This window comes from Nematolebias whitei, chromosome 21 (genome assembly GCF_014905685.2).
Source record: "Nematolebias whitei isolate Nwh7 chromosome 21, NemWhi1, whole genome shotgun sequence".
NCBI classification, from domain to species: Eukaryota; Metazoa; Chordata; class Actinopteri; order Cyprinodontiformes; family Rivulidae; genus Nematolebias; species Nematolebias whitei.
Genome location: NC_056518.1, coordinates 22,456,708 through 22,479,733, shown reverse-complemented (window position 1 = coordinate 22,479,733; position 23,026 = coordinate 22,456,708). Strand labels below are relative to the sequence as shown.

Genomic DNA, 23,026 nt, shown 5'->3' with positions numbered 1-23,026 from the left:
AGAACGGCTGTCCAGGCATGCTGAGGCAGAGACTGTCCTGTCTACTGTGGCCCGCAGGGATGGGGGGTGGGGGTGGTACGGGAGCAGAGCTATGTGCTGAATCTGACAGTGCAAGCATTGGTTTAGTTTTCTGCAAGTTCATCTCCACGGTACTTAGAATCAACTACTTTCTTAAAGACTTACGGTACACAAGACATATTCTAGAATATGTGGTCCCATGACTAAAACTTGGAGCTGGACCTCATTTTGTCTTTGTTGGTATTTTGGCTCATTTTCTTGGCTGACACATCTGTACTTAAAAAAAGGAAGTCTGAATAAGGTCAAGCAGGCAGTTGACTGTGACAGGGTCAGCTCAGCTGTCAGCTGAAGGGAAGAACATGCTCAAATACTAAGAATGTTCTGGATTAATTAACTCCAAGAGCTCAGACAGACACTTAAAAGCAATTTTGTTTAAGGAATGGTATCATTGTCATTCTGATATGGGTGTCTGATTGTTTTGTTTTGGGACCTGTTAATAAAAACTTCTTTAAAAGCTACAGAGGTGTTGCAAGCAAGCATTCAAGCTAAAAGTCCTCAACCGTTTCAGTACAGTCCAACATAATGGGAATACTTAGTCAAAGGAGACCGCTGGTCTCTAATCTTGTTTTGAGGTTGTTTAGGCACAAGACAAAAGCCGGGGGAAATGACTCACCCCACAGATGGTAAAACACAGGATTAACTGGACCGTTAGAGCACAAACTGTCTGAAAACCATTCAGCAAATTAGGCGACAAGAAAATGATGACAATTTTATTAGATCTGTTTCCAAACTCATAAACTAAGTCTGTTAACTCCCATTAACATGTTTTGATGGCAACGGGCCAAAGGGAACTATAAAACAGCAAAACTAACAAGCTTGCAGAGGGGCTGAAAGGCCTTTCCTGGTTTTGGATAAACAAAAGGTCTGAAAATGAACAGCCTACCCAACTCAATTACCTACACACGAAGGTAGACACATAATTCAACTAGCAAGCTGATAAAGTCGTACTCCAGCAGACTGTTTTGTATAAACCTAGCAAAAGATTACATTTATGGTTTTCCTATAAAGTTACATTGTTTGCATTGCATTCTGACATAGACTAAGCCCATGCCTGACATATTTAAGTAAACAATGCTGACACTTTTCTGGCAGCATTTTGGACACATTAGGTCCAAAATCCCATTTTAGGCCAGTGTGTCAGTGTAAACATTCAATGTTGTGGCAGCCCTGCTTTTAATTAAACTGATTACTTAACGATGAACCACCACAGTCCTTAAAAAGTTAAGGAATCAGTGGAGCCCATTATGTTGCAAATCGATCCAAAAGCATTGCACCATTGTAAATCTAAAGATGTGGCTTCAAATGCCAAAGGCTTCAAGTTCAAGTATCATATCTCCATTTATTTATTTATTATTCCCAAGGGGCAATTTGTTTCACAGTCAGTAGTCACACAAAACATCCATACTAAACAAGACATAGAGACATTAAAATAACAATACATGAAATCATCACTGTTTGTTGAGAGGCCTGAGAGTTACAGGGATGAATTAGTTTTTCAGTCTGTTTGTCATACATCTGGACAGCAGATACCTGCGTCCAGATGAAAGCAGCCTGATCTCACCATGGAGTGGATGATCAGGATCTGCCAGAATCAGCCTGGCCTTGTTCACTGACCTCACCTTGTGTAGGTCGGTGAGGTTTTGTAGGGCTATGCCAGCAGTTTTGTTGAACATCCTGACAATCCCCAAGAGTTCTGATCAACATCCAGTAAGTTGATGAGCAAACTAGTTGTTGGCACTTCCAAAGGTCGGCTGTCAGACCAGCAACATATGATACGCAACTTCAAAGCCACTTGACACATAATCCTAAGCTTGGTGGTCTTGGAGACTTAACAGTATTTAGGATGCTTGGTAGCTGAAATTTAAACTAAGTTATCCAATAGTTGGTATCAATCTAATGTAGAACACACTGAGAATGTTTTACAATCAAATCATTCATATAGGTCTTGTATTAATTCTTCAACCACTCAGATAAAAAATAATTTAGATTTGCCTTGCATGGGACTAGAGCCGATCTCATACCTTGAAGTAGTATTGGAGTTTCGAATAACAATTTGATGAATGGAAAATTTCTTACATGGGCTTTTTTGTTGAAGCAACTGCAGGACTTTGACATGACATGTCTTTGATATGACATGTCTAAAGCTGTATTGGTAGAAACTCAAAGGAAATGTAAAGCACTGTTCCTACAAACTCACCAGCTGTTCTGCACTGGAGTGCACATGATGGGGCCTGTAGAGACCCCTCCAACAACTATCTCTGTGGGCAAACGAGCAAAGCTTTGGGGATTTCTGGCTTTGCATTCCATAAAGCTGCAAAGACTGAATGCCTCACAAAACCTGACTGCAGCAAATTCCAAGTGAACAGACTCCACTTACTCTCTAACTCCCACTGTCACTCGAGCAAACCAGGCCACTGTTTACAGGAAGTTAGCAAAGTAGGGGTATGAAGGCAAAGATATTTGATCTTAAAACAATGGCTTATCTGAAATGATGGAACAATTAGAGCCACATGACACTGTAGCACAAACTTCCATTGAAATGACTCAGTTGCTACAACAAACTAAAGTGCCGTAAAAAGGTTGCAGTTCTAAATCTGTACTTTAAACCAGCTAATAACAAAACCCTGATTTGTCTCATGACGTGGACAACACATCAGTTTACACAATTCAATCCAGATTTATCATGCTGAATGCTACTGAAATACAAAACTACACACATAGTTCAAATTTAATATTGGAACGAAAATGTCTGTCAAAATCATTTCCGTGAGAAGACATGAAGCAACACCCTTACAGCGTTACACAGTGGGAACGTAATTTGATAGCTTTCCTCGGAAAGAGAGTCCAAAGCGCAAACAGCTGAAATGTAAATGTAGGGATAAAATTTAATAAAAACGGGGAAAACTCTGTCATGAGCTGTTAGCAAAACTAATTTACCGTTTTCCACAATTTCCTATACAAGACAATGAAATTAACGGAGTTCCATGTTGGAAATCATGGAAAAAAGGATTGTAAACTAACACATATGTGTACACACATCTGTGGGCTTTCTGTTATATTGTTTCTAATTCTTAGTGGACTAAAATACACAGCAGACATATTGAAAAACATGCATATTTTACAAATTAATCTGATTAATATCCGGCACTAAAGGAGTCAAGAGTTGTAAATAAAATGCTTACAATGCTGATCTCAAATATACTTTTTCATTAGTGATAGAACATAACTTTATAACATTGTATTTCACGGCAGTATATTAACAGCAAATATAAAGGACAATCCTACATTTATTCTATTTTATAACATATTAGAGAGGTCAAGTTGGATAAAAGGATGCAGTCTTAAGTTTGACCAGACGATAAACTGCAGGAAGACAAGATCTTCTTCAAACTCTCACTTAGTGAGCTCAAGTTTACTGTCGGGAAGTTCTCCTGGTGCAGATAGCGGGTCATGTTTCAAACAGCACACTGGAGGAAGCCCAGATAGGAAGTCACGTCCTGACATGACAGCCCAGAGAGGTGAGGAGGTATAGGGGGAGCCACAAGGAGCTTCAAAGCTCCACCAGCATGAAAACTTGTAGGAAACCACAGCGTGCTCCTCTCCTCTAATCAACACAATCCTTCCATTGGTGTGCCACATGTCAGACTTTCATCTTCCTTTTGGAGATATCCAGGCAGGCTCCACGTAGGACTGTGGGCTGACCTCAGATGGTAGAGGACAGAACATACTCTGAGCATGGTGGTGGGGTCTCAGCTGGTTGACTTGCCCCTTTGTATCCTTATGAATCTATTTATAGTTCCATGTGTAAGAGACTGAAATCCTCAAGATTTCAGAAGCTGATCGGATACAAAGACCGCCACATATTTGGACGGACTGGACTGATGTGGAGCTTTGTGCTCCTGCAGCCAGGAAGGAGACTTGTTTGGTCGGCATGTTCACAAGTGGGTGTCAAGACAGAAGAACTTCCTTTCTTTCATCTCAGAACAAATGGGAAAACGTGGAGTTTTACTTGAGTGACAAACTTTTGAAACTTTTCAAAATGAGGCAGAGGAAGGAAGAAAACGGTTTCATCATTGTTGGGTGTAAAAAGCCGAAGAACCTTTCTGAAAACGTACACCTCTTGTTTCATTTGCAGCACAGAGAAAATGTTATCACCAGCTGTGGATGCCCTCCAGGAACTTCTTGGGAAGCCTTTACAGACTTCTTGTAGTTGACTTGAGCAGCTGTTTTGACCCTGAACACCCTGTTCATTAACCCCAACAACCCATGCCTCAACTCTCAGGGCAAGTCAGGTGCCAGAACATTTATCTATAAACTTCTTAAAACCTTTTAATAACCACTAAATCAGCTCTATTTCCAAACAATACACTACTCTAGAGAACTACAAACAATACAGGTTACCCCATGTCTGCAAGTATGCATTAGATCCCCGTGGTTGCTGGTTCTGATTAGTTTGGAGGAAAAGAGAGAGAAAAAAGAAGCTACTCACAGAATGGTTGTCTGAAGAGACACAGTCGGTACGGTTTCCAGGTTCAGATGCATACATCTCACGGTGGTTCGGAAACACAGACACCGACTCGGACAGCAAAATGCAAACTGAGGTCCACAGGCGACCAGAAAGAAAGCTGCGGCGGCGAGAAGCCGCGGAGAGAGGAGCTGGCCGGCCCGGGTCGCCATGATTTCCAGCAGTGAGGCGAACAGAGAGAGCCAGCTGCCCTGCTCGCTCTCACACGCGCACGCGCACACACCCATACACGCACACAACAGCAGCGAGGCAGTCCCGACAAAGTCCAACAGAAAGCTGAGCAGGATTGTTAAACGTGGAGCCAACCGCGCGTTTTACGCATTGACTTCCTGAGCGCATGAAGTGAAAGGTTTACTTTATTAATTTAATTTGCGTTATATAAGTCATCCATTGCAAAATACAAAGAGGAAAAGTGGTTCAATCAAATAACTTAAGGATATGAGTTGACGTTCCAGTCAGATCTTTGTTTTGGGTATAATTTTTTGCGCGTTTTAGTTTTGTCCGGCTTTTTCATGCGTAAGTATGGAGCTCCAAAAGTGCCTTTTTTCTTCTTCTCTGCGCGTTTGTGTGTGAAAAGCAAAATGTTTGTTTGTTTGCTGTAATGGGTCGTTTATTTTGCCATATCACAAAAACAAAGATTTTTTTTTCTTGAGACGACAACTTAATACAATTTATTTTTGATCAAGGAAGTTATTTTTCTTGTTATAACTCGAAAGTATCTCAAAATTACAATTTAAACAGCTGTTGCTTCTTATTTCTAACATGTTGTCAATCAATTCATGCTAAATATGTGACGTTAAGCATCCATCACTCATCAACCAAAGTACTGTTCTAGATCATCTCCTAGTGTCATGTCTGTGACAAGACACTCACTAATGTTACTTTACAAGGCTGTGTACATAAAATAAACCAAAAACAACAAACTATAAAAAATATATTGCTATACTTAACTTATTAAATACTCTTTATCCCTGTACATTATTTTGATTAACAACAGTTAGTGTTTTTTTATGAAAACAAAGTGTTTTTTTTAACCTATCACTTTATTGATCATTTATTTACACTATTACTTACACACAAAACATTTTTTTGTTTATTTCTAATGCAGAACTGATTTTTCAATTTATTTTTGTGGTAATTAACATATTCCTTTTTGTTTGAGCTCAGGCTGCAAACCATAACAATCAGCTAAGATTTGCCAAGTGAATGTAAGGAAAAGCTGCACCTCTGAACAGAGGGCAGCCACATGTTTTTAATTTAACCAGTTTAAAGGAATGTTTGGATTTGCTGACCTCTGCTGGAAAATTAAAAAATAAAAGAACAAAAATAAAAGAAAATTAGGATAGATTACAAGGATTACAGTTTGTGTATACTGACAAATTATGGCTTGTATTTTGATTAATTTAGTCCATTTTTTTTTATTCAAGTGATACTGTAGTTGTAGCTAAACGACACTTAAAATATTTTTTATAATTTATTTTCTTTCTTTTTTTGCATCTGCTATCTGAAACTGCATGGTGTCACATCTGATCCTTGCTCTGTTGATTGACCTCATACAAATCAGAAACAGACGTGCACAGTATTTGAATGGATGCATTTTTCTCACTTAATTAAAAACAATGCAGACTCACACACTCATCGTTTCATTCTACATAATAACCCTTCATATGTTCCTCTAAAGTACATACCTGAAATGCATTTATAAAGACATTGTTAGGGGAAAACCTTCATGTAAACATCCAGCCTAGAATGCAGAACTTAACAGAAAGTTAAATTTGACCTATATACAATAAAAATAAAAACTATTTACAGAAGTGTGTCAGATTTGAGGACATCTGGTGGTGAAGTTGAGTCCAACCAAAATAAATATATCCATTCATTCACTTATTCATTCAACACTTTCTTTTGGTGATACTAGAAATAAACAACTAATGATATGCTGAAGAACGTATCTATGTGCTAATTTTAACGATACAAAGCAATCATTATTTTCAGGATACAGTAAAATTCTGACAATTTGTAAATTTTGATATTTACTTGCAGTTTTTCCTAAAATTAAACTTGGTAATAGCCTGTGCCAGTTGCAGTCCAGTTAAAATGTGTGTGCATGCAAGTTTCAAGTGTTTATGGGTATCCACTGATTATGTGTATTTAAAACAACTTTGCATCAGTTTCATAGAGAATGGCGGGATAATCTTTACATAATTAAGACACAAGGAAATCCTTTAACAGGCCTCTGGCAACACATTTTTTCTTTATTCTGAGTAAGATGTGTCAACATCCAGCATGACAAAAATTGTACAAAGTTCACAATTTATAAATGAAATATCACAGCAACTTGTGATCTCACACATTTATAGCAAAATTAAAATGTCAACAAATCCATGCTGTGTAGTACAAAAATAAATCAAACTTCGGTTCCACAGAGAGCACAATAGTTTATACAAAATCCCGTCTTTGTTAATGGCCACTGAAATCAACCTTGAAATGAACTGGCTCGAACAAAATAATAAACTCTGATGAACTCACAATAATTTATATGAAATTCAGCATTCTAAATATGTGACGACCTTTTTGTGTTCCCTATAGATAGTCACGGATAACTCTTTTTCAGATTTGTTATTTATGCACCGACGTCAAATGAGCAGCTGCTTTGTGCTTTAAAGTCCCTTTGTCCATTTTCACTGATAATGAGAATTAATAAAAAAAATAAATAAAAAAAAAAACTGGTACTAGCTATAACTCTACTGAAGCATTACTATATTGGCAAAAAGCTGCAGACACGATGCTGTGGTAAAAGGCGTATGCAGTCATGGACGATGGGTAGAGTCCTTAAAGAGGACAGTAAAGTACAATAGATGAGATTCAGTCAGGTGAACCACGAGCACCTCTTGCATTAGCTCTCCAAAAGGCAAATTCTGGACATGATGGCTAACAACTACGGTGACAGAATGGAGGGGTGCGTATTCTCAGGCAGACAGATGTGATGCTGGATTGTATCACCCCGCAAAGGTCTCCACGCTTTAGTCTCCTCTGTTTTTTATTTTTCATTTTTTTTAAACCTTGAATTGATTGACTATGTAATCCTTTGTACAGTGATTAGATATAAAGTGCTGCTGGGGGATAACTTCATCTTCCTAAAACATAGCAAAAATGAAAGAACTTTAATGTTTTTTTTTGTTGTTTTTTTTTTACACTTGATATCCTACAGTATAACTGCTATGGTTATAATCATCCTTCTGATTTCAGCATCCTCATCTCTGTTTCTCTCTGTGGGAAATCCACACCTGCAGTGGCTCCAAGTAGTTGGGTTGCTCCAATCGTGTGCCAAAGAGGTCGTCTGGAAAATTGCACGCTGCCATACGTAAGGATAATATCTTCAAGGACAAGTGCAAATAGTCTACTGGCACATAAGTGGGGACAGTGACCCTGTAAGTCCCGCTCTCTATAAATACTCTTTACAAAAACCCTTGGAAACCCTCTCTGCAGGCTCTCGGGTACTGCTGTTTCTGTAAGAACATCAAAACATGGAAACGAAGGTGTCCCTGTGCAAAATCGTACAGAAAACAAATGTCTAACTCATATACTTTAGCTTCTAAAACTGAATGTCCAGGTTCCCTTCTCTTTTTTAAAAAGACTTTTTGTATTAAAAGATTTGTATAAAAATCAATATTTTACATAGGATATATTAAAAAGACTCGTGTTACCCCGCTATGCTTATAAACAAGAAATTGCATATTCCCAAACTTTTTTCTCTTTTTTTTTTCCACTTTTGCAGATTGCATCACGTATACCTCCTATAAACAATTTTGTTGCTATATTGCTGAGATATTTCATAACAAAATTGAGCAAATTCGATACTAGAAAGGCTAAAATGTGACCTTTATGGGTCAGTGTCTTTACGCATCTTTTCTACCTCAGACTAATTTAGGATGAGCATGTGAACATGCATGACTTGCTTCTCTAAGAGCTAATTGGCTCTGTTTGATACAGAAATGGGATTTCCACCACCGCGTTTCCGTGTAATGATGTTTACAATATAACTGTTCATTCATACATTCATACAGACATCAGGTAATTTTCTTTTCCAGGTTCATTTACAGCACCGGTTTTAAAAAATGCCCCCCCCCACCCACCCCCACCGACAGCGACATGTCTTTTCCATCGAAACAAAGCACGAATGTTTCTCAAGCATTTTCAGAAAATAAAGCAATCCACAAACTAGTCCTTGCTCTTAAACAATGTACACGCAAGAAGAAAAAGACAACGAAGGAAACAAAACAAAACAAAACAAAATCTCCAAAATTATCCACTGAGGAGAAAAATAAGTAGCTTGTAGTATTTTTTTATTTTTTATTTGTATTTCACTGTTCACTTTTTTTTAAATCTAAAATGCTTTGTTGTCGAGCAATAAAAAGAACCTCCGTTTTCATTAGCTTCCTGTTCAGAAATATACACTAAAAATGTGCATACATGAGCAGCTAGAAACGTTACATGACACTATGTCAGCTCATATGAAAACGTACAAAATGTGAATGTCCTCAAAAACTATTTTGCGATTTGACTCCTTTATGTTCCTCCTCGAAGCAAGGCCCAAAAAGAAACGAAAAGAAGAAATAATCTGGAGGTCTTCCTAAGCATAATACCTCTTTTTCTTCAAAGAACAAAATTTAGAATATATAACACTATATAAATTACTGCACCGAACCGAGGAGGTTAAACCATCACTGCATGCGTCTCCTTATGTCAGGGGGAACCAAAGCCCCCCCGTTGCTGAGTGGTTACACTTGGATCCCTTGAACTGCTTGCTTGATGTTTTCCAGCAGGGCTTTGTTTTCTGCACTCTGGTACTGGTCCTGGTTTGTGTACATGTCTGTCAGGGTGGTGACGTAGGCGTCAAAGTTCTGCTCACTTAAGGACTCCTGCAGAACAAAGTACAGGTTAGACATTTATCGACATTCATGTTTACATTTTTCCCTTTGTTTCCATGTGTGCATGCTAATCTGTTGGTCTTCTCAGGGGTTCTCAAACTTTTTGGGTTCAGGGACCCCTTACAGGGGAGAAAAAGTTTCAGGAACCTCCTCATAACTCTCATGTTTATTAAATAATTTGATTCATTTTGTCTCTTTAATGCAACTGAAATATTTATGTGACATAAATACTTAAGAGCTGTTCTTTAACCGTGTTAATACAATTATCATACTTTTAACCAAGGGGTATTTTTCATTCAAGACACATTTAATTAACAAAACTTTTAATTTCTACTTCCAAAAATTAGTTTAGAGAAAATTAACAGTATCAAAAACCACTTTAAAACTTAACATATTCACATAATGAAGATAAATGTATTGCCACTTTTTCAAATTATTACAAAAAACTATTTACATAAAACTGAATAGAATCAAAACAGCAGAAGTCATGCCAAGTTACAGGGCTTCATATATAAACCGATCTACGCTGGAACGTTAATAGTGGGGATTCCTGGTGGTCCTTTCCCAGAAATTTTTGAATAAAGTAGATGTGATTTCCTGCATTTTGATGTATTTTAACAGGTTGATAAACATCTATGTGCTTGTGAAAAAATATATATACCATATTTTCTGGACTATAAGTTGCTCCGGAGTACAGGTCGCATCAGTCAAAAAATGTCTCACGACGAGGAAAATACAATATACAAGTCACTTTGGAGTATAAGTCGCATTTATTTAGGAAGTGTATTTCACAAAGTGCAAAAACAGACATTTAGTCTGAAATAATAACACACAGAACATACCTGGGATCCTGAACAGGCCTAATGAACATAAGACAACGAGTCCGACAAGTTACTGGTAAATTCACCCGTCTCATTCCACAACACTTTGGGGAATTTTAGTGGTAGAGGAACAACATATGGTTGTCAAAAGCCTAGAGGGCCCTCTCACAGCTACAAATGGTGATGTTTACTCTTTGGTTCATGTCAGTATGAATGAACATTTAATGTGTCCGTCAAAAAAAAGCGTCATGAACAGGGGAAAAAAACGTATATAAGTCGCAGGATTGGCCAAACTATGAAAAAAAAAGTGTGACTTATAGTCCGGAAAATACGGTATATATATTTTTTTGTTTGTTTGTTTGTTTTTTTTGGTGGTGGTGGAAGGGACCCCCAAGCACTGGCTCGCTGACCCCTGGGGGTCCAGGGACCGCAGTTTGAGAAACACTGTTAGCAGAACGTTGCACAAATCAACTAGATTTGGTAAGAACTGTTCTCAAGATGATTTTAGGTTAAGTGATGAGGCAAATGTATTCAATGAAGGAATGTTAGGTCTTTATTAATTTATATATATATTTTTTTTCTTTAAACATTTAAGATCTAAACAAACTCCCAGAAGAAATGAAGAGCGACATCGAAATGCAGAGCAGGAATAAAGCATCTTCAATTATTTAAGGGGGAGACTTACTTGCTGGTGCATTTGTAAGCAGCTGTTATTCCTCAGAGGAAGCTCTTTGTCTGCCAGAGGTTTCTACACACAGCCAAAGAAAGATTTCTTTAAGCTTAAAAAGCTATTTCAATTTGGTGCTTCTAAATTCAAACACTAGATGGCAGGCTTGAATAGACAGCAATAAATTACAGACCTCCAAAAATGGTGAACAAAAAGGGGATGGATAGGTAAGAAAGACATTGGGACAAAGCTCTTAGATGATTAGGAGTTATCACGAGGAAATTTAAAATCACTACACAGTGCTGGAACATAGGTTAGATAAAAGTGGATGTCACATAAAAGATGATGCAGGATTACAGCTGGACTCTTTGTCAGTGGATAAATTATATGCAAGAGATGATCACGACAGTAAGATGGACGAAACAAGACAAACTTGTCTATGATCACAAAACAGAACCTTAAGCAACAAAACAGAATGAACGAACAGTATAAAGCGTCTCAAGCACACGGAAGTCTTTTCTTTTGACTAAAATGTCCTCAGCCTGAATTAAAACTACAGCAAAAAACATGTTTTTAATCCCAGAATAACTCCCTTCATTGTAGTTTCTTTATAACGGCAAACAAAACCTCAACATATTGTTTCGCTTAAGCTGAGTAGCTAAAGTTCAGCTCTCGTAGAAGCTGCAACTCTGCCCTCATTTCACAACTCCCCCTCATTGTTTGGAAAGACAAAGCGATGCTCCACAGTTTAGAGTAAGCATGCACATAACAGCTGTGGGTAAAATACACAGTAAAATGCTATATGGTTAACTATTGTCTGCGCCTTTCTGGCTCGCCGTTCCTGGTGGCCCTTACCATATGAGGGAGCTGGACATTAGCTAAACTGTTAATCAGTGACTGGCTGAGGTTGGCCAGCTCATGCAGCAGAGATTCATTTTGCTGTTCAATCACCTTGTTTTCCTCCTCTATGGACTTCAAGCTGGACTCCATTGTTGTGATCTGCAGAGACGGAACAAAGCGCCACAGTGTCTTACGGTTGTTCCGCTGCCAAACCCAAAGATGGCTCCACGCGAGGACAGGAAGTGACTCACCTGCGTTCTAAGTTTGATCATGTCTGTCTCCACTTGTGAATTGGATTCACTTAAATCTTTGATTTCTTCATCCAGCTGTTTGATCTCCTCTTCATGCTCCAGCCCTGGAGACAATGAGAACTAGAGTTCAACAGTGCAACAGATCAGCTTAGAAGCCTTATTGTCAGGAATGGTCATTAAAAATGGCACAAAATGGCCAAAATCGCTCAGAGCATTTAGTTTGACAGTGTTTGCCTCTACAACAGGTCATTTGAAATAGTTTAAATGCATTAATTAAAAAAAATACACAATGAGCTTCTCATCCTCTTTATTAAGGGCCAAAATCTGCATCTGAGGCTGAGTCTGATTGCTGCCAGCTTAAATCAGACTGCTCGTCCAGATTGGAGCCACTTGTATCGTTATTACCTCTGAATGGCAGTTTATTTGTAACGCTGCTTGCCACACGCACACACATGCACACACACACACCGCCCTGATTGGTTTATTATCTGAAATTGGAACGCTCCTCAGTAAATCATTCCACATCCATGTTTCTGATTGGCTACATTGTGTGGGCGAGTGGTAATTGTGCTTACCATTGCTGGCACGTTGTGGCTTTATTGTTAGCATTTCTACTCCTGAGAGCCTGGCTTTCCTCATGGCGGAGGTGGCACGTGGACAACCTGATAGACTGCAGGCGGCAACAAGAAGGAAGCATCGTTTCAGTACAGGATGGGTTTCCATGTGAACACATGTTCAGACAACTTTTGTAAAGACCGTTTCATTTGAAGAAATGTTTAGGAGCAAGTTGCATTGTTGAATCAAAAGGGGAAACCGGCAGCTTCTTAGCTTAAAGGAAAAATGGAAAGATAATGCTAGATTTGGTTTAAAGCTCAGAAACTCACCCAGTCACTATATAATATCAAAGGGCTAGAAATGCCAATTTAATGGCTAGCATCAGTGATTTCCAAAAAGTAATTTGTTGTTTGAGGGTAATTTCTATTAGACATTTCCTGAAAGTTTGTTTTATCAATTTCAAGGATACCCAATGTTGATTTTTTTAATAACATATTTCCAATTTTCCAAGAAAATTTGACAAACAACCAATGCCGACAGATTTAAAATCATTAAGCTATAGTGTAACTGCCATTATGAGTTTGTTCTTTATTTAGATGCAACAATTTTAAGTTAAACTTTTAACTTCATCCTATTTTAAATGTGTTCAGCCTAAACACATTAAAATATAAGTAGTTGGGAATAAATCACCTTAATTGTTTAAGTGATTTATTCCAAACTTAGCCATGACCGGCAAAGTTTGACTTGATTTGCATTCTTTAGTCAATACCAGCTGGGATTTTTAATTATTTGCTAGTACTGGTGTGCTGAAAATATTGTGCATCTTTGCTTCTTATGTTAGATGGACACCTAAAATATGAGAAAAGAAAACAATAATAGTATCTTAAAGCCTGGAAATGTTGCTTATGTGTTTATATAGGTTCACTTTTCAGAGCTCTGACATTTTTATACTGAATTGGGAAGATTTCAAGAAAAACAAGATGAAAAAAAAAATATTTTGCAGCAACCTGTGCAAAGAAAGCACAACTGCAACATATTCTTGATGAAAAACTGTAAATAAAGAAAATCCCCGTAATGTGAATAAATGAGTGGAATGACAGAAAAGTATGTAATTTGAGTACATCTACTGCTAAGCTGTGTTCTCGTTTTGTCACATAAATTACAAGCTTATATCAACAACTTCTGCTGCAACTAAAATGTCTGACATGAAGGCATTTAGGTTTAATTAGCATGGACAGACACAAATATACTGTGCATGCATAATGTCACTCTTAACTTTAACATTTGAGGATTCTGATGCAGAAAAAGCAAACTTTATTTGCTTACCATTTATTGACCAACATGAGATATCAAGCCATGCTAACACTTATTCTAACTTAGAGGTTAACTTTTCTGCAAAAGCATTGCAAGTTTCACAAAAAACATCCTGTGGAAAATGACTGGCATCAGTGCACATTTTCAGGCTAACATATTCTAAATCACAAGCTACTGATCATCCAGAGGTGGATTTGTGGGGTTTCTGGACTGCTTTGGTCATTACTGATAAAACCTGGTTGCACATCAGAGTCAGAGTTTCTTTATTTGTCATACGCACCACATGTGGTACATGTGGTGGAATAAAAAATATGTACACAGGGTCCCAGTTACATCCAATAATAAAATGTAAAAGAAAAACAATAATAAGGTCTAAGATATGAACTAAGAAAAACATCAACTAAAAATATGCTAGGTACTAATAGCATAAAAACAATACGCCGAACAGCAGCATGAACATGAGTCTGTGTGAGCAGATGAATATGAATGAACACATCAACATGAAACAGATCAGCAGCATCATGATGTGATTTTTCACAGTGATTGTCCTGGTTAGAGATTCATGAGTCTAACAGCCTCAGGGTAGAAGCTGTTCCTCAGTCTAGTGGTTCTACACTTAATGCTCCTCAACCTCCTGCCTGAGGGAAGCGGGGCAAAACATGTGTGTGCTGGGTGAGTGGGGTCCTTCATGATGCAGGTGACTCTCTTTCTGCATCTAGGTTGAAGATGTCTGTGATGATGGGGAGGCTGACTCCAACAGACCTGTGACATGGGTTTAATTTAAAAGTTTAGAACCTCAAAATTCAAAAGTAAATCTCTCATCTGGGGATTTTATGAATTACATCCAGATGATAATTTACTCGACATACTAATTCTGTCTTTAAATAAGACAAAATTGCTACACGTGTCAAACTCAAGGCCCAAGGGCCAAATCTTGCCCTTGGGAACATCTTGTCTGGTCCTAGATATTCTAAATGTAAAATATTTTCTGTCACTTCTTGTGTTGATTAAAAACCTAGCATAGCGCACTATGCACTGGATTTAACTGCACTAAATACACTATCTACAGCCTCCCCACCATCACAGACATCGACACCTCCAGATGCAGGAATAGAGCCACCTGCATCATGAAGGACCCCACTCACCCAGCACCCACACACGTTTTGCCCCGCTCCCCTCAGGAAGGAGGTTAAGGAGCATTAAGTGTAGAACCACTAGACTGAGGAACAGCTTCTACCCTGAGGCTGTTAGACTCATGAATCTCTAACCAGAATAATCACTGTGAAAAATCACATCATGCTGTTCATCTGTTTCATGTTGCTGTGTTCATTCGTGCTCATCTGCTCACACAGACTCATGTTCGGCGTATTGTTTTTATGCTATTAGTGCGTAGTGTATTTTTAGTTAACGTTTTTCTTACTTCATATCTTACATCTTATTACTGTTTTTCTTTTACATTTTATTGCTGGATGTAACTGGGACCCTGAGTACACAATTTCGTTCCACCACATGTGGTGCAAATGACAAATAAAGAAACTCTGATTCTGACTCCAACTATGCTTAGCATAGTGTATTTAATGCAGACTTCTCATGACAGATGGTCAACTTTGAAGCCAAAAAAAAAGTGTTATAATTTTTCTGTAATCTTTAATTCTGAGAAAGAACAAAAAATGTCAAACTAACCTGCAACCATGAAAAGATGTCAGCTATCTGACTTGAGTTAATGTTCTTCTTGAAATTGTCCCTGGGTTTGAACCTTATTTTTTGCCCCCTTTTGTTATTGAGTTTTACACTCTTGTATTTGATCAAGTTTGAAACACTCAGTGTTTATAATCTTAAATGTAACACTAGGACCACTTTACTGTGCCCCACCTTCGATGTGTCAGGAAGCTGCCGCTGACGTGCCCCGAGCCGTCGCAGCCTGGTGTCGGGCAGGACATGCCTTCTGTCTTTCCGGACTTCCATGTGAACTGAATGCCATTTAGGTAGCCGTCTTTTTGTCTTTTGGCTGCTATCGGGCATCCCGATGCACTTCTGTGAGATGCATATTTCCCCGTCACATGTCCCTGACCATCACACCCTGGGACTGGACACCTGTGGGGGACAGTTGAAAAACAAAAAGAGATCACCTTTCTCTTATTTTCATCATCTTTCTCCTCCAAGGAGTAGCCTGTTAGTCTCAGCTGCTGACTGCTTACAACACCAAACAGAGCATGAGTAAATGTTATTTTCCAGTTTTCCTCCGTCTCTTTTGCTGTGTTGTAAAGAAACGATATGATTATGTCTTTTAAAAGCTGTCTCAGTGGCTGCCTTATCAGGGTTTTAGAATGGTGGCAGAGCATAAACATCAGGGCAAGTTACGTGCAACAAGGCAGAAAATTATTCCAAATGTCACACTTGTCAAAATGGATTATGTTTTAAGCTAGCATCAGTTGTGAAAGCATCAGTTATGGCAAATAGAAGCTGCAGCTTTTCATACACCTTTGTTGGGTTTTGTCCATTTCAGACACAGAGGTAGTATCAGAAGCTTTGGGGTTCCATTCTTTTCTTTCTATTTAAGATGTTCTGTTCAAAGGACTCTGCTAAAGAATTTAATTTGTTTCTGCAGATTTTCAAATCTACTCTCTGTAACTAATGCTTTCTAATGTCTATCTTCTGTCTTTTGTCATCTGGGATCAGTATAAGTCCAGCTTTAAAGTATTATCTGATTTTATCCATTATATTTTGCTTTATGCACATTTGTGTACTGGTCTCACCACTTATAATTAACACACTGTTTTTTAATTGTTAATTATGCTGAATTCCAAAGTTATATTTAAAACTTTAGCTTTCCAGATTACATATGTATTACATGTATATTTGTATAAAGGAGGACTTGAGTTATTTCATTGAATAATTTACTTGGAGTTAACAGTAATATCTTCACCGTTTGCTGCTCTGGATCTTTGATTACTTACTTTGAAAATAATAAATCTTGTTTCAGCTGAATTCAGAAATTGTAATTCAGATCCTTAAATTTATATTTGTTTAAAACTATCTTCCCAGAGTTCAAACATGATGCCCTGAATGCATCACAGGTGACATCGTAACAATAAAAAGCATGTGTGTGATCTTAATTTGTTTTGATTCAGGCAATCAATCAAAATCTTGGATTTTTTTCAATAAATTGTAACATAATTAAGAAAATATATGATTACAAACTCTGCACAGTTGAACAGAAAACAGGAGGTGAGCATGAAATGTGTAATTTGGAAGTTTTGAAGTATAAAAAGATCTAAAGCAATAAAAATGCCCCCACATGGATCTAGCAGGAGATATTTAAAACTATAGGACTGGACTCAATGCTGATGTTATATCTCTTTACTCAATGGGGCAAAAATCACATTTACCTATTTAATTTACTAAGCTTTGCAAGTAGATGGTAACTATAAGAAGAAATGTAAAAATAACTCATACATTTAAATGCTCAACAAAATATGTGCATTTTCCACCTTCTCAACTTCTTTCACCCTTCCTTCATACACTGCAGTCTCTTGAATGCTATGGATTCAATCCGGCTCTGTTTCATGAGAGCCGGTATCACTCCCAAAACAAACACAGGCTGATGACAGGATCTATTTCTGAAAGAAGGAACACGTGGAAAAAAAGAGATGCAGACCTTTGTTTCTTTTCAATCCCAACATGGTGTCCAGCCCCAAACTCTTTTAGAAATAGTTTGGTTTTTAATGTGCTGCTTTTTTGTTTTAATTTGCATAGTTTGCAAATGATTATTACAACATGAATACGGCATGCTAACAGAGTTTGCATGATGAAGTGTCCTCAGATTCCAACTGTATGACAAGCTTAAGAATGAACAAAGTGTGTTGTTTGTGCTCTGCACCACCAGAGAAATCAATGCAGCTGCAGGGCTGAGGCCACAGAAGCCCATTGTGGGATTTAGGCAGAGTCAATCAATCAATCTCTCTCTGCCTCTATCTTCCCTTCTCTGCTTCCCTCTCTCTTTATCTACGTGTGAGTTCACCAGAGACTGCGGAACCACCTCCCTTTAACCTGGTACAACCTTGCACTTCTGAAGTTCTTCCTACTCCTTTCTAGAAGAACTGAAACTTTCCAGTCTTTGCCTGTTTATCTTGTCAGAGTTGATTTATTCCTGCTCACAAAGATGCATGTCTAACACCAGCACTGACTGCTCAGAACATAGCAGGACTGATTAGAAATCCCACATTTCAAAAGCAGGAAATGAAAAGTCATATGTCTTAAATGTCACATGAAGTGAACAGTGAGGAGCGTTGGTCGCAGGAGGAAGTTTCAGCCTCTGGGTTTTACAGCCACACAGAAGAATGATGGTCTGTGTCTGTACTGTACCTGATGGGCTCCTGGTCCTCCTTATTTTCTTTGCTGTGGATGATCTTTATCCCACTTTTCCTGGCCCGCGGACACCCTGAAAGACTGTAGATAAATGACAAAGTTACAAAGCTGAAGCGTACAGATCATCACCACACACAAAGAGAGGGAGATTTGTTAACTCTGTATGTGTCTTATGATTTAGAGTCGGACCTTCTATGTGAGGCATAGTTGCCGGTGATATGTCCTGAACCATCACATCCTGGTGTCGGGCACCTGGGGCAGAAAAGAAACAAAAAATGGCTCAGAAGCTAAAGCGAAAAATGAAATGGCATAATAATTCTTCTGTAACTGATTGTTATGACAGGTGTTATCTTGCGAAACACTAGCTTCTTCTGACTATGTCCTATGATGTGAAAATGACTTCTGAATAATATACAGTGTGTGAGAGCATTTTCTTTGCTTTAATAACTTAAATAGAGCAATAGGTTGGGAGAGCTTGGGCAAAGAAATCATCATTTGCCATTATTATATCTCTTTAAACTATATTTTCTTGCATTTAGTTAGGTCTTGACCACACTACTTGGGATATTTTTTAAACTAACATGCTTGTTCTGAATATGGAAAAACAAAACAACTAAAAGCTTTGTTCAGAAGAGAAGCAGAGAAACAAAAATGCTAAAATATCTATTTGTTGCCAGTAGGTGGCAATAAAGTTTACATTACGTCACATCAAAATGCAAAGGAAGAACATACTAAACATATGGAAGGTGAAACGTTTCAGCAAAAAAAGAAACTGTCCAGATGGCCTGACTGAAAATTGTTGGATAGTAACCTGAATTATTGAGCATGGACTTTTTTGGTTTTGAACCAGTTTGACATGACTGTCGATGAGGAAGAGGGCTGGCATCGAAGGAGGGGGCCGTGCCAAAGACACCATCTTAGCACCAACATAACTGGTTTGTTCCACTTTGGAGTAAGCTGTTTGGGGGAAGAATCAGTTTTGTTTTGTGTGTTTCCTTGACTGATGAAGCCTTCCGGATGGAAGGTGAAACGTTTCAGCAAAAAAAGAAACTGTCCAGATGACTTGACTGAAAATTGCTGGATTGTAACCTGGATTATTGAGCATGGACTTTTTTTGGTTTTTGATACTAAACATAATTAGTTCTCCCAAACTACTTATTATTGTGCACTTTAAAAGGCAGCGGGTGAGAATGAAATTGCCTCTGTGTTTCATGTCTGCCTGTGCCTGTCAGCAAAATATTCCCAGTAGACATATTTTGGTTAAACTCTCGAATAATAATTGCATGACATATGACGTAACCCAATGTATAAAGGAAAGCACTGTACGAGTCTCTATGTTAATAGGTTAGAAAGAAACATTGTAAACAGCTGTACAAAACTCAAAAGTTTAAAAAAGTCACTTTTTGTGCGTTATTTACCATTTACTGTACACCTGATTAACATTTAGAGTAAATCGTATTGAAGAGGGTCGCCAGAGCTGATCAACCTGAGTATCCACATAAATGGCTATACCAAAAATTCCATGCTCAATAATCCAGGTATAAAAGCCAACAATTTTCAGTCAGGTCATCTGGACAGTTTCTTTTTTTGCTGAAACGTTTCACCTTCCATCCAGAAGGCTTCATCAGTCAAGGAAACACACAAAACAAAACTGTTTCTTCCCCCAAACAGCTTACTCCAAAGTGGAACAAACCAGTTATGCTGGTGCTAAGATGGTGTCTTTGGCACGCCCCCTCTTTCGATGCAGGCCCTCTTCCTCATCGATAGTCATGTCAAACTGGTTCAAAACCAAAAAAGTCCATGCTCAATAATCCAGGTATACAATCCAACAATTTTCAGTCAGGAAAGTAAACTGTCCAGATGACCTGACTGAAAATTGTTGGATAAATGGCTATAATTTTACACATTGAGCTAAACTGTGGTGTGGTAATAGCTGAGAGAAAACTCCAAAATATACTCTGAGTGCTAACAGATCACATAAAATCTTGAAATACAACTTTAGCATCAAGAAATGATAATTTCAGTACTTTAATTTCACGTTTACTTCAATATTTCCTCTCAAAAATAAACCCATGATAGAGTCGACCTGGCCTGTTTCAACATAAAAGATACAAATTAAAGGATCCATATTATGTTCAATTACAGATTTGTAAGTTTATTTTTGGATTGACTATAATTTATTTTAATGCTTTATTATTGTAGTATGCCACATCTTTTCTTGACACATTGTATGTTGATAAAACATATTTTGATACTTTGTACATAGAGTACTTTGCATTAGCTCTTCTCTGTAAGAAGCACAGCACATTATTCATATGAACTTTTTGCACGTTTAAACAAATTGGTCTACCATTGGCCATAATTCAATAAAATTACATGGTGATGTCATTAAAGAAGGGAGGACAAGGCAGGACAGCAATGGAGCCATGGCAGGCAGTTCAGGGCTGTTTTTTTATTTGTGTGTTTATTATATGACGCCATTTGACCTTGACTGCATATTTTTTTTACTTGCACAAACACATTCATAATATACTGAGTGAAATTAATACATTACAAATGCATAACATGACATCTGGAGTTGTGTTTGAGACTTGGCCATCACCCTCAAAACATGTGTTATGGGTGGTTAATTTAGAGTAGTGCTAAATTTATTAATAGAATATTTAGAGATAAAGTTGTAAAATCCTTTGAAATCCCATAATCAAAAGTCTGTTAGTGTGTCTTACTTCTTCACATCTGTACTTTTAGTTTAACTTTTCCAAGAAGAAAGAAAATGGTCCATCTGTGAGGGAATATTTTTAGCGACTGATTTATATTTATTTTGTGCTCTAATCAGTATTTAGGGCAGCAGGGCAGTGAATGAGGGACTGAGACAAAATAAACTAAGTGTGTTTCCGGGTATGAAGGAAAAAAAAACGTTATTTTTTTAACAACATTGGAGCTGCATTATCAGTAAAACAACATAACATCATTGTCATTGCTGGTTTCAGTTGATTTGTTTGATTTTAAGATTATTAAAATAAAACAAGAAGAAAATTGCCTTGAAAATATTTAATCCGTGCAATAAAATATAGCTCAATGAGTTCATGTTTAAACTTGTCTCTGATTTCATGAAGACACTTTTTTTGCACAGTAATATTGCAAAAATTGAGGAGCTCAAACAAATCAAACACATTCCGTTAGTCTTTTAAAAACCTTACTTGAGCTCTTGTGCGTTGTTGGCCAGCATACTTCGAATGCTTTTGTCTGCTAAAGGACAACCTGAGAGACTGAAAAATACATCAGCCTAGCATTAGCCCCACCAACACAACAATGCAAATTTAAGAAATACAATCCAGTCACTCTAACATGGACATTTCAAACACATGCATAAAAAAAAAACAACAACAAAAAAAAACAGAAAATGCAGGAAAGCCATGATGCAAGTGCACAAAGTTGATTAAAAAAAGGTAAACCCTCTGAGTATCTAAAAGTAATGACACAAAAGCCATTAATGCATCTGTATTGAGTGAATTTTTTCACCTCAAAACTTCGTTGGAATTGAGAGATTTTTCACAGGAAGTCTCAAGTAGCTGCATCTGACATTGTATGATCCTGGCAGACTCAAATCATACTGCAGCACTCAGCAACTCAGCTAAAAATTTCTTGCTTTGAATGGGAACTGCACAGTCTGCACTGGACTTTGAGAAAGGCCTGGAGGACTGAATAACATCAGCTTAGAAGGCTTTACAAACGGCCCACTGAGAAATAACTTTATCCAGGAGTTCAGCTGCAAATCAGCATGTATCCAGTCTCTAATTAATTTTCTCCTTTTCCGTGCTTCTGCATACCAATAATCAAAGGGCTAATGGAGAGGAGAGACACCCTGCCTATGGATGTTTGACAGCATCGTTGAGGTAAGCTGAAAACAATAAAGTAAAATAGACTCAGAATCCACCAGGAGAAAAGGAAGTCACACCTTCGATGTGAGGCGAAATTGCTCGTCAAGTGACCACTTCCATCACACCCCGGTGTGGGACATCTGCCACCGGAAAAATAGACAGATTTATAAGCCCAAAGGGAATGAGAAGAGAATGTAAAAAATTACATAAAGAAAGGGAGGCAGGGATTTTTTTTCCATTATTGGTTTTCATTGTTTCCAGTTTAGCTTCACTGTCTGTGATTTATACTGTGATTCTTGGGATCAGCTACACTCGATATGGAATGACACTGACAGCCTGAATTGTTTTGTACAGATAGCTGTTAAATAAGAGTCACATAGCAAGCCAAGCCAGCAGCACAGGAGGGATGGGGGGGGGGGGGGTGTCTGGGAGGTGGTTCACGGAGGTCAACTGAAGAAAGGGATGAAGGAAGAAATTAAGCTAAGCATGAGTGGGACAAAGCAGGCTGGTGGGAAGAGAATGGGGGTTCTTACGTTATCAGGTCCTTTTTACTCTCCTTGCACTGGACATACTTGGGCTTGGGGCTGGGCATGCTAACATCTGTGTAGCGATCCTCCAGCAGGTCATGGAAAGGATCCAGGTCATCAGGCTGAAGAGAGGAGGGAGAAATAAAGGGTGGGAGAAAGAAAGTGAAGGGTTTTTAATAATGTTTACCACAAAACCAGATTTGCATGCACGTCACAATCTGAAGGTTTATAAGACTGGCACGAGCGAGTCTATTCCTGTCACCTTCCT

General features: G+C 38.0%; 2 protein-coding genes across 5 annotated transcripts in view; both read right to left on the bottom strand.

Moving 5' to 3' along the window:
* The window catches only part of LOC119427552 (peroxidasin), a 41,845-nt gene extending 37,086 nt beyond the window's left edge, over positions 1-4,759 (bottom strand). For both annotated transcript variants that reach the window (XM_037695186.1, XM_037695187.1), the window contains exon 1: positions 4,568-4,759. In XM_037695186.1, the coding sequence (XP_037551114.1) occupies positions 4,568-4,755 (188 nt within the window). In that variant the 5' untranslated portion in view covers positions 4,756-4,759. The remainder of the gene's footprint in view (positions 1-4,567) is intronic.
* Positions 4,760-8,970: 4,211 nt separating this feature from the next.
* myt1lb (myelin transcription factor 1-like, b) overlaps positions 8,971-23,026 on the bottom strand; it is a 76,964-nt gene continuing 62,908 nt past the window's right edge. For all 3 annotated transcript variants that reach the window (XM_037694975.1, XM_037694978.1, XM_037694977.1), the window contains exons 12-21: positions 22,765-22,880; positions 21,551-21,619; positions 18,540-18,602; positions 18,348-18,431; positions 15,855-16,076; positions 12,689-12,783; positions 12,114-12,217; positions 11,974-12,021; positions 11,041-11,103; positions 8,971-9,525 (exon numbers count right to left, since the gene is read on the bottom strand). In XM_037694975.1, the coding sequence (XP_037550903.1) occupies positions 9,385-9,525; positions 11,041-11,103; positions 11,974-12,021; positions 12,114-12,217; positions 12,689-12,783; positions 15,855-16,076; positions 18,348-18,431; positions 18,540-18,602; positions 21,551-21,619; positions 22,765-22,880 (1,005 nt within the window). In that variant the 3' untranslated portion in view covers positions 8,971-9,384. The remainder of the gene's footprint in view (positions 9,526-11,040; positions 11,104-11,973; positions 12,022-12,113; positions 12,218-12,688; positions 12,784-15,854; positions 16,077-18,347; positions 18,432-18,539; positions 18,603-21,550; positions 21,620-22,764; positions 22,881-23,026) is intronic.